Raw genomic sequence first — 12,193 nt, forward strand, 5'->3', positions numbered from 1 at the left:
TAAAGTTGTTCACCACAAACACAACCTTTGGCCCTTACACTGTCCCACTTAGGAGTGTTAAAAAAACAAACACATAATTACGTATTTCCTATTTCATTACTCCTGTAAAGCATCAGTTATAAAATGTCTACCTGATACAACAGTATTGACTTAAACTGTGAGCTCTTTCCCAATAGAGGAAGTATCTTTTGCAGCAGACCAGAAGCTCCCGAAGCCACTGTGAGACTCTGCACTCTCCAGCTTCATCCCCTCCACTCCATCGTTGGTACATAGGACTCCCTGCTGTGGATCTGCCCCAATCTGGGCTGAGCTGCTTTTTATTTCTCACCCCTCTCCCCAGGACTCCCACCGGCTCACGGCTCACGCTGCACCAGCCTCACCTTGGATCCTCAAGCTCTCTTGGTATTGGATGATGAAATACTCCTGAGTCTGCTGCAGCTTCTTCAGTTCATTCTCGGTGTCCTGTGTGACCAGTCGCAGCTCCTCAAATGTCTGGTTGATCTGAAGGTGTTTCTGGGACATGGCGTCAACCAGGTTCCCAGCAGGAGAGCTACCCTGGAGGCAGACCAGGGGGAGAATGCTGGCAGTAGTGAACTGAGCAGTGGGGATGGGATTACATCTTAGGTCTCAAGTCACAGGAAAAGCCAGGATCAGTTCCTATAACTGGTCCACAGACCCCAGAAGCTAAATTTTGAGTAAGGCAGCATCACTTGTCAGAATTGGGGTGGAAAGGTAAAAAGAGAAGAAACAGGTGACTTGGTAGACTATGGCACCTTCTAGCTGTTGTTTGTTAGGCACTGTGGAGTTGGTTCCAACTAATAGTGATTCTTTATCTGATTTCTGAGGAGGGGTTGGTGGGCTTCAACAGCTAACCTTGCAGTTACCAGTCTAGTGCTTGTGCTACATACAGTGCCACACCAGGACCCCGTAACACATAGTAGAATTTTCTATTTCAGATCTGGCCTCTATCAGAGATATTTCAAATATAGTTCATCTAATTCCCTCTCTGGTACTGTAATGGTTAGGAATTGGGCAGCTAACTGCAAGAATGGCAGTTCGAAACTACCAGCTGTTCTGCGGGAGAAAGATGAGGCTTTCTGCTCCCATAAAGACTTAAAGCCTCGGAAACCCTGTACATGGTCACTATGAGTTGGAATCGACTCCACGGCACATAACCACCACCACCAATTCCCTTTGGAAAGACTAGAACTCAACACATTCCACTTATCACCGGGGCTTTCCTAGTCATGATGATGTCCACTCATTCCACATTCATTTGTTGACCCAATACTAAGAACTAAGCTAGATGTTGGGTACGGTGCAGAATGAGGCTGTGTGAACACATATCACCTGCGTTCTCACTTAACACCTTCTTATGATTGAACAGTCTGCTTCCACCTGGGAAGAGGCTGAATCTCTCATAGGTGTCCTGCTGCTGGTGGCAGTTGTGTGCCATGGAGTCGGTTCTGACTCATAGCGGCCCTGTATAGGGTTTCCAAGACTGTAAATCTTTAAGAGAACAGAAAGCCCCATCTTTCTTCCAGAGTCGCTGGTAGATTTGAACTGCTGACCTTTCGGCTAACAACCCAACATGCTACCAGAGCTCCTTATAGGTGTCCTGGAGATCCCCAAATGAAGTTATACAGAGAAATCAATTAGGACGCCACTGACTCAGCCATTTATGTGACCTGGTCTGATCTAACCTTACAACACCTAAACAGAGGGGACCAAGTAGAAATTGCACGAGAATATGAACATACCTTTACTTAGAAATGACTCAGTCGGGATTAAATTAATTTGCAATGTTCTCCTTGTTTTTGTGGCTGCAAGCTCATCAAGGCTATAAATCAGTTAAGGACAATACTGTGCTCTGTGCTCATTTGTTGTTGTTGTTAAGTGCCGTTGAGTTGATTCCAACTCATAGCGACTGTGTATGCTGTGAGCTGCTGGTGAGCTTGAACCGCTGACAAATGTACATGGTGTTACCATCACAAAGTTGGATCCAGAGAGAAGAAAGAACTTCCCAAGTTGGCTCCCCACACCCATGGGGCACTCACATTGTTGGCTTCTCGGACCAGCCTCTGCTCATTGTATAAGATGTGGCGAATGCATCGAACCAGCTCCATGGGGCAGCGGTCATACGTGTTCTGAAAGAATCCAATATAGACACTGTTATTGTTAAGGTTTTGTGTCAACTTGACTGGAGAAAAATTCCCAGTGGTCTGGCATTTGAGGTGTTATCCCCATGGGGATGAAACCTGATGTAGGTGTAGTTAACTCTATGATGATTGGCTAATCAATTGAAAGGATGTGTGTGTGTGTAATGGACATGCAGGAAAAGCTTTCTCTCTTTTCTGCTGGACTCTACGATTATGTGCCATTTTCCTGATATAAACTTCTCTTCACTGGTTTTGCTTCTCTCGAAAATCCAGGTTTTCAAGTCTGACTAATGTTAAAGGCACTGATAACTCTACCTTCATTAGTAAAGAAGGTTGTAGGGTGAGAGGCATGTCTGACCTCCACTGCATACAACTCGGCCCTGGGCTGATTTTGAGTTTGGTTCTCTTTCCCTCGTGTGAAGTCAGGAATGACAACCTCATGTTTTTTGCAGTTGGCATCAGGAATGGAATTCATTACAATGGTTCCAGACTTATGAACTATGAGGTTTTGTAAGAGAAAGAAGTAAAGAAGAGAAAGAAGTTTCATGGATAGTGAAACTTTGGTTTTCTCAATGGTTATTCTGGTTTTAGTTAGTTACCTGTAGTGGCTGAAAGGAATGTAAGCGATGAAATGCTTCAGCAGAGGGGAGAAAGCAGCTTCTGGATTTGCCTAAAAACGGTTAACCTAGATGGTTGATCGGGAGCCAGAGGCCCAAGGCAACATGCATATGAATGGGGTTAGTCCAAGGGCTTTTAAAAAGATTTATGTGTTTGACTGCCTTATGGACATTGGTTTCCCCTGTCTACTATTGTAAAATAGACATACATGTGTGATGGAAATGAATACTGGGAATTATGATTATAGAGAGTTTGTAAGCCTGCCTTCAACCTATACTAGACTGGATTTGCTAAAAAGGGGAGTTAGAATTTGCCCATGAGCAAAGCTTCTTTGTAGAGTATGGGGCCTTGGTGGTATTCCTGAGCCCCACCCAGAATCTTCAGAGTTGGGATATTTGCATTTGAAAAGACATGCAGACCAAACCAGAACTGCTGGGAGAACAGGAGACTCAAGATTCTTAGAAAGACCTGCAGAAAAAAGTATACTGTTTGGCTTTTTGAGTTTCAAGCAATTTGTTTGCCTTGGAAACATCAAGGCAAGAAAAGTCTACCAGACTTCCTTCTAAGACTGGAAGTTAAAGGGAGCTGGTGAGTTGTAGTTAGAAGGCTCACTGGTGACCACCTGGGTCTACTTGTTGAGTGGAAGTGGGGGAAATGCAGCAATGAAGACACAAGCTGAGTTTGGACATGCTCTATTGGCACCCAATATAATGAGTTTGGACATGCTCTATTGACCTTGAGATGAGAGAGAGAAGAGGAAGGCTGACTGGTCTCAAGTTTAAGGAGTTGTGTGAAGTCCTGAGCCCTTGAGCACTTACCTAGCCCATGGGGGCTAGGGCTGGGAGTGAAGGGGCCAGCTGGTCTGAAGCGCAGGGAGGTGTGTGTGAACTCAGCTGGTACCCATTTGACCTATCTTGGATGTCTAGGACTGAGCTGACAGTACCTGATCAGATGAAGATAAAGATATTTGATACTGTGAGCAAGGGTAAATTGCTACAATTTGATGGACTGGACTTTTGTGTATAGAAGCAGTTACTCAAAATTCCAACCAGAATGGAAGATTCTTCAGATCAAAGAACATGCTTGTCTCCTCAGAGTATGGGTTGACAGGGAAGGGCAATTTAGATATTGTTGTTATGTGCCGTGGAGTCGGTTCTGACTCATAGCGACCCTGTACAGGGTTTCCAAGGCTGTAAATCTTTACAGGGGCAGAAAGCCTCATCTTTCTCCCGCAGAACAGCTGGTAGTTTCGAACTGCTGACCTTGTGGTTCACAGCCCGATTCATAACCAGTAAGCTACCATAGGCTATCACAAATGGGGCAGGGAGAGGGGCGCTATAAAGCATGAAATGCCTGGCTTAAAAGCTTTCATGGTGTGCTTAATTTTAGAATAAGAAGGGTAAGGTAGAACCCCCACTAAATAGTTTTCCTCTTTTCCAGATGGGTACTGGTGAAAGGGGATGAGGGAGGATGATGATAGGAGTTTATGATTCAACTGTGAGTACCTGTTAGCAGGATTAGTTGTGACTATAAAAGAGATGTGTAACTAAATGAGGGGAGTAGTTAATCTTTCATTTCAGGAAAGAAGCATGAGATCTCTACTAAGAAAAGGAGCAACAGCAGAGATAGTGGCAGAGGTGGTGGCATGGAGAGACAGAGCAGGCATGGACTCTAGGCTGTGTGCCTCTGGGCAGGAAGCTGGCTTGCAGAATGTGCCCTCTGGACTTTTAAATGGATATACATTTTTTTGTTTTGTTTTGTATGTGCACCAAATAGTTTTGTTTTATTCATTTGTGAAATATAAGATGTAAATGGGGCCATTGTGTTTTCAGTTGTATGCATTTTAGTTTTATCATGTTAGGTGCAAGTATGATGCCACCATTTTCTTTATTTAGAGAAATCATATATGCATATGGTTTATAGGTACAAAGTTGACTAATGGTGGACTGTGATAGTTAAGGTTTCGTGTCAATTTGACTGGACAAGGATTTGCAGTGGTTTGGCATTAGAGATACGGTGATGAAACTTAATACAGACATAATTAACTCTATGATGACTGACTATGAGCAGCCAATCAATTGACAGGATGTTTCCTGGGAGGTCTAGCTTGCTCCCAATATAATGACATGCAGGAAAAGCTTGCTGCTCTCTTTTCCACTGGGGACCTGATACTCTAAGATTATGAACCATTTCCTTGATGTAATTTCCCTTTATATATGTAGAAAGAGGAGTTTACATACATTTAAACTTCACTGGTTTAGCTTCTCTAGAAAACTCCGCTAAGACAGACATCACTTTGTTTTTCACTCTATGCTATGGGATCTCTCTCTGTCTCAGACCAGATATGATAGAGAAAACTCCTGGAGACATCATGGCATAATCAAAGGAAATGCTGCTTCTCCAAAACAGATGAGAACAAGAAGAGTACAAGGATGTGTCAAAAATTGGCCATACTCCAGTTATATTAAAACGCCTATCCACGTCCATGACCGATGACAACACTGAGCACGCATGTGAAATGATTCTGTCGAGTAGAGGAGTGACAGTGGATTACATAGCAAATCATTTACAAATCAGTCATGGATCTGCCTATGAAATAGTGCACGATAGACTTGGGTTTCCAAAAGTTCGTGCAAGACAGGTGCCGAAACAACTCATAGAAGAGCATACACAGAAGCGTTTGGATATCTGCAAACAAAATTTGGACTGATACTTGAAGGAAGGCTAAAGTTTCTTTTAAAAAAAAAATCATTACTGGCAATGAGACATGGATTCATCACTATGAGCCTGAGAGTAAATGGCAGAGTATGGAATGGAAACATCTTGAATCGCCAACGAACAAAAAGTTCAAAAGTCAACCATCAGCTGGAAAATTGATATATTTATAGTTTTCTGGGATTCTCAAGGGCCAGTATTGGAACACTATCAGGAAAAAGGCTCAACAATCAACAGCGCTCATTATAAGTGAGATGCTCACTGAGGAGCTGAAGCCTAAACTTTGGATTAAACACACAGGACAGCTATCCAAGGGAATTGTGATCTTGCATGACAATGCATGTCTGCACATCTCTGCCCACACTTGACATTTGCAAAAACTTTGTTTTGAGGTGTTAAGGCATCCTCCCTATAGTCCTGATTTTGCTCCACTGGACTTTCACCTGTTTGGTCCCCTGAAAGCAGTCCTTCAAGGATGAAGATTCACCTCTGATGAAGAAATGAAGATAGAGTGCATTCATGGCTTGCAGCTCAGCCTAAAACATTTTAAAATAAGGGAATATGAAAGCTTGTTGACAGACAGAAAAAGTGAATTGAAAAGCAGGGCTATTATGTAGAAAACTGATGTTATTTTTCTTTTCTAAAAGTTGATTAAAATAAATTCTATAGTCAAAGTGTAGATAACTTTTGACTCACCCACATACATCTTAGAAAATGCAATTTTTACAGTAAAAAAGTAAGATGCTTGCATCTTAATTCACCTCAAGTACTAAAGCACTACTTTAAAAAAAAAAACAAAAAACTTTTTTAAAATTTTGAATTGAGTGAAGGTTTACAGATCAGATCATCAGTTTACTACCACAAGGGAGGGGGACATGGATGAGGTATACCTCTGGATATGACACCCTGAGGCAGACAGTATCACATTTTAGAATTCCAACCAGGGGTGTAGAGCCGAATCTAATCCTAAGGAAACATCATACAAATCTTAAATGAGGAATGGTTTTTCTTTTTTAAAAGTAGGGAGGACTGAATTGTAAAAACAGAACAAAAAAACAACATAATGAAAGAGGGGTCCTGGTGCAGTGCTAGGAGATAAACACTGAACTGCAAATCACAAGGTCAGTGGTTCAAACCCACCAGCCACTCCTCAGAAACACTACACAGGATTACTAGAGTCAGAAACAATTTGACAACATTTAACAACACCATAATGAAAGACAAAGAGGAGAGGAGGAACAGTTTCAGATGAAAGGAGATTAAAAAGCCATGAGAACTACATGTAATATGTGATCCTGGACTGGAGAGCAAAAACGTCCTGAAAGAATATTAAGTCAACTGACAAAATGAAAACACAGAATGAAGATTATCTAAAAGTACTACATCAATGTTCAATTTGCTGAAGTTGATAACTACTGATAATATGTAAGACAGGGTTCAGATTCTTAGAAAATGCACACTGAACTTCAAGGATAAGGGATTTGAGCTATTCAACTCACTCTCAGGTGACTAAAATGTGTGTGTGTGTGTGTGTGTGTGTGTGTGTGTAGAGGTGGGGAGAGAGAAAAAGGAGAGGGAAAAAGACAAAGTAAATGTTAACAACCAGCCCATCTATGTAAAGTATATAAAAGGGAGCTTCAAAATGTCTAAGGAGAAATTCCATTATCTTTCCAGTTCACTTTTCCATGAACTTTTAAAGCCCCCTCAAATAGGATATCTTTATATCATTTTTGCAACTTTCTATAAATTAGAGATTATTGCCAAATAAAAAGTTTGAAAAACAAAAACAACCATAACTGCAAAACTAAATAATCTTATGCACATTACATGCAACTCAACATTGCAGATGAGAATGAAAGTCAGTATTAAAAACAACAACCCCGTTGTGTGGAGTTGATTCCGTCTCACCGTGACTCTAGAGGGCAAAACAGAACTGTCCCTTAGGGTTTCCCAAGGCTCTAAATCTTTATGGAGGCAGATGCCACAGCTCTCTCCTGAAGAGCTAGAGAATTCAGATCACCAACCTTTCGGTTAGCAATCAAGCACTTTAACTCCTGCACCACCAGGGCCCCTGGACAATCTCTACAGGGTGTACTAAATAAAGAATCCCTGCCCGGGAAGAGAATGTCTTCAGCGCTCACACCCACCTGGAGCTGCGTGGCATAGTGCCCCAGCTTGATCTTCAGTAGAAATCCGTCTTCCCCGACTTGGTGCTCAGCCTTCTTCTGCAACTCCTGCACCAGGCCCTCCAGGAGCTGGGTGGCCTTAATGTTCTCCTGTGGACTATCAAGATCTATTGAGTCCCTAGGGGAGAAAATTACATACAAATGTATACACACATGCACATGAACCTGCGTACATTTTTTATTTTTTCTCTTTTTTTACTTAAGTGATTTTCTTATAATGTGCTCACTCAAATTTTAGGAAACAGCCCAGTACAAATTGATTAGATCCCTACAATAATATATTCCTAATCCACTAATCACTTTGGTTGGACTGTTCAGTATATTTTCATTTCTTTTCTTTATAATGTACTGCCCTTTCTCCTGCTGACTTGCTCTGGCTATCAGCTCCTAGAACATAGGAAAAAGGAAAGTGCTTTGTGCATTTGAAGGAAATAAAGGGCCTGATAATTCCAGGTATAGCTACTCCTTCAAGGGCATCAATGGAGCACAAGGTCAAGAATGTCCTTCATGACCTTATTCTTCTAGCCTCAATGAGTTCTATGTCTCTGTTGCTAATTTCACTGAGTATTTCCTAAGTGGAGACAGGTGAAACACATACACACACATTTTTATTGCTATTTCCGAGGAGCCCTGTAAATGAGACATTAAGACAGGCAATGCCTACACGTATTCAAACAAGCCAGACATTCTATCACCATTTGCAGATATGGGACTTATAGGCAATGCTAACGCTTCAGAGACCAAGAGAAACCACTCTAAAGACTCTGTATTAATTCAGAGCCACTGAACTGGTGACAGAGTTGTATAGTATTTCTTTCTTTTTAAACAACGTAAGCAACAATTGCAGTTGGGCAGTACTAAATTACTCAGCTCACTGAAGAGCCAGACAGCTGACAGACTGAAATAACATTCAATTCCTGCTGACTTGGTCTGAGATGAAACTAGAGCTCTATTGGTAGCTAAAAGACTCTGTCATCTGTAAATCCTTGAAGTTTAGCAACTTATTTCAAACAGATACATAGACAGGTGTAGCAAAACATGACTATTGTACTTCATCAAGTAATATATCCAAATTTTCACTTTAGAAGGCTTTAAATAAAGCCAAACTTTAAATATGTGTGCTGTAGGATAAGCACTAGACTGCTAACTGCAAGGTCGGAAGTTCAAACCCACCAGCCACTCTTGGTAACCCTATACAGGGTCGATATGAGCCAGAACAACTTGACAGCACACATCACTGATAATCAATGTATTAACTATAATTTATACTAATGTACTAAGCAAACACTTGAAAGGAATGATGGGCCAACTGTCCACCTCTATTGCCATAAGCTAAGTGTCTCATCTGGGGAAATCCAGTCTTTGAGCAAAGCCTGTGGAAATCACATACTGGTCTTTATACCTGAACATTTCATTCTCTGCTTGAAATAGACTTGCTCAAACAGTTAAACAAGAGGAACTGAAGATTTAAAAAAAAAATTAATCTTTAAGCTCTTAAGAAAACCAAAATGAAATAAAATTTAGGTTTTCATGAACAGCAACACAAGTCTCTTTATCACTTGTTGAGTGAGAAAACTACATGGAAAATCAGTTAAGTGAAATTTTAAATCAACAGAAACTTTTGACTAATGTTTTTCCGATCCATCCAGATCATTAAAACAGAAAAGGAAATGAAAGAGTCCTAAACAAGTTGCAGTTGACATTCTCATATTTAGTTTGTCTTTTTTCTCACTTAATTACCTGAGGCTGAGATTTTTTTAATTGCCTAGAAAATGATCTTCCTTTGGTACTCTGGTTTCTAAACAGAAACCTGACACTAACATGCAACTGCGCTTATTCCAAGGCAACATCAGCGACTTGTATTTAACCCTCTTCACGCAGTAGCATGAAGGCTGGTTTCTCAAAAGAGTCTGTTCAAGAGCATCTGATGAACATACCCCACAGGACTGACAAACTTGTCACACACCATTAAGTGCCAAGGCTCTGAGCAAAGCCACGTACAACCCCGCTGCCTGGTATTCCATGGTGGTGTGGTGTGCCATCAGGTGGGTTCCAACTTATATGGACCCTGTACAGGGTTTCTGAGGTGGTCAATCTTTACAGGAGCAGAAAGCTTCATCTTTCTCCCACAGAGTGGCTGGTAGATTTGAAGTGCTGACCTTGTGGCTAGTATAACCCAACTTGGAACCTACCACATGCTACCAGGCTCCTTTGGTGTACAAAAATGTCTATGAAAATTTTTTTAAATTCTAAGAGAACATTAAAACGATTCCCCCCAACTAAGTATGAAAACAGTAATTTGGAAAATAAAGAAGAATAAAAACCCACCAACTAAACATAATTACTGTTAATATTTTCATCTGTTTTATTTAAGTCTCTACGTGTAGATATAAAATGCCAGCATACTCAACTATTAAATTTGTTACCAATACATTTATTAAATTATATGCATATACATATTTTATCAGCCCCATTAAACACCAAATTCTCTAAGCACAAGGGCTTTAATCTTTTTTTTCTCATATAAAACTTACTAACTATATATCTAAGAACTCTATAAGCTTTCAAAGCATATGTGAATAGTTGAATTCTAGTTATGAGCAGCAATACTTTAATGTTTTTAGCCAGTATTTACTCTTAAAGGGAAGACACCCTATTTTATAAACCCCACATCTAACATGGGGTTTATAAAATAGGGTTTCTCATGGGCCACATAAAACACACAACTTTAAAGTCTCTATCATAGCATCTTTCTAATCAGACATCAATCTTTTTATGTTACCAACTCTTACGAATTTATTTGATGTAGAGTATGTTGTCCACCTACCAAGCCTGGCTTTCAATCCACTGGGATAAATAATGCCGCACCTCGATGGGGAAATGCTGGCCATATAAGGCTTGCATTTGATGAAGAGCATCTCCTTGGAGCTGCTGGGCTTGTATCCACACAGCCATGGTTTACAACCACCTGTTAAACAAACAATCAGGAATTTGTTGTTGTTGTTTTCCCTTTTTAAGCCACTAGAGTAAATATTCACAAAGTTATAAAAGCTAGAGTAAAACAAATGCTTTGGGTTCTTTCTTGTATGAATTTTGGCTTTGAAAAGCTTTACACATTGTAGACTTTCAGTGTGTCCTGGACATGTTCATAGTTGGGACAGACACTCTAACTATAAAATGTACTGGAGTCCTATAAGCTGAAGTACAACATCTGTACTAAGGAAATCAACATCCGGGAAAGAACTGCCAGCTGTAGCTTTCTTGTTACAGACATACCCTTTTTATTTTTGCTCAAAATTATCAACCACAGTAAGTAGCATTTCAACAGCAATGAAAAATAATCTGCAGAGGGTTTTTAAATCATTTGTTTTAGATTTGGTGTTTTGATGAAGAAATGCAATAAACATACTGTCATTTTGAAAAAGAGCTCAGTAATGGAAATATGAAAATATTTGAAGCATGGACGGAATCCTACATATTATCATTAGTTATCTAAGCAGCAATTCTCTGTACATGAAGGGCACAGAGTTTTCTGGAAAAACACCCCAAGGTTCACCTTCTGAGTTACTACTGAGGAATTTATGAAGCAATGCTCTGTTAAATTATAGCATTTAAAAACCCTTTGGATGCAAAAACAATACATTCCAGTTAAAAGGTAGAAACAAGAATTATTCTGTTCCTATAATGGGTAGGTTCCTTTGACATGCTCTTTATTTCAGAAAAAATGGTTTTATAAAGCTACCATGCCTCCTCGCTCTCACCTGAGAATTTTTAACTCACTTGGCAGAGACTCTTTGGGACTAATCTGATTTTGACAGTAACAATATGAGGGGACTTCAAAAAGTTTGTGAAAAACTCTATTATCTTTTAATTCCATTTTCCACAAACTTTTTGAAGCCCCCTTGTTCTTTTCATGTGCACCGGGGGAAACTGAAATAGAATCTTCCTTTAACACTATTCTACATAACATGTAGTCTGGTATAAGGCAGGACTATTTTGAATCCTATCCAAAACCATTTGCACAATTCTCCTAAGGACTATGTTACAGTTAGGGTACAGTGACCTGTACCTGGATTCTGTTGAACACCAATGTAAAAATGTCCTGGAGGGGTGTGTCTGACCTCCTCTAACTTCACTAGGGGGAAGGAGAAACAAGATCATTAGCCCAAGGCTGATTCCTATGAGGGCAGAGGGCAGACATACTTCCATCCTCCAACCTTTTCACCAGTTCTAACACCAACAGTCCCCCTCTTCCACTCTCTACTTCTCTGCTAGCTGTGCTAATTCATTGCAATGTCACTCAGAACTCACAGATCATGCTCAGGATTCTGGAATTTATTAGGCAAGTAACAAACAGGTTATAATTTAGAATCAGAAATGACTCAGGATACAGCCTCATCTTTCTCCTGTGCAGTGGCTGGTAGATTCGAACTGCGCCAAGTAGATTCGAGCTGCGGCTGGTAGATTTGCACTGCTGACCTTGTGGTTAGCAGCTCTAACCACAACCATTCCTGC

General features: G+C 40.5%; 1 protein-coding gene across 1 annotated transcript in view; it reads right to left on the minus strand.

The window, feature by feature from the left end:
* STAT5B (signal transducer and activator of transcription 5B) overlaps positions 1 to 10,636 on the minus strand; it is a 36,659-nt gene extending 26,023 nt beyond the window's left edge. Inside the window, exons 1-4 of the mRNA XM_006832657.1 lie at positions 10,506 to 10,636; positions 7,640 to 7,796; positions 2,058 to 2,147; positions 381 to 555 (exon numbers count right to left, since the gene is read on the minus strand). Coding sequence (XP_006832720.1) covers positions 381 to 555; positions 2,058 to 2,147; positions 7,640 to 7,796; positions 10,506 to 10,633 — 550 coding nt within the window. The 5' untranslated portion in view covers positions 10,634 to 10,636. The remainder of the gene's footprint in view (positions 1 to 380; positions 556 to 2,057; positions 2,148 to 7,639; positions 7,797 to 10,505) is intronic.
* Between the last annotated feature and the right edge of the window lie 1,557 nt (positions 10,637 to 12,193).

Source organism: Chrysochloris asiatica, unplaced genomic scaffold, assembly GCF_000296735.1.
Source record: "Chrysochloris asiatica unplaced genomic scaffold, ChrAsi1.0 scaffold00007, whole genome shotgun sequence".
NCBI classification, from domain to species: domain Eukaryota; kingdom Metazoa; phylum Chordata; class Mammalia; order Afrosoricida; family Chrysochloridae; genus Chrysochloris; species Chrysochloris asiatica.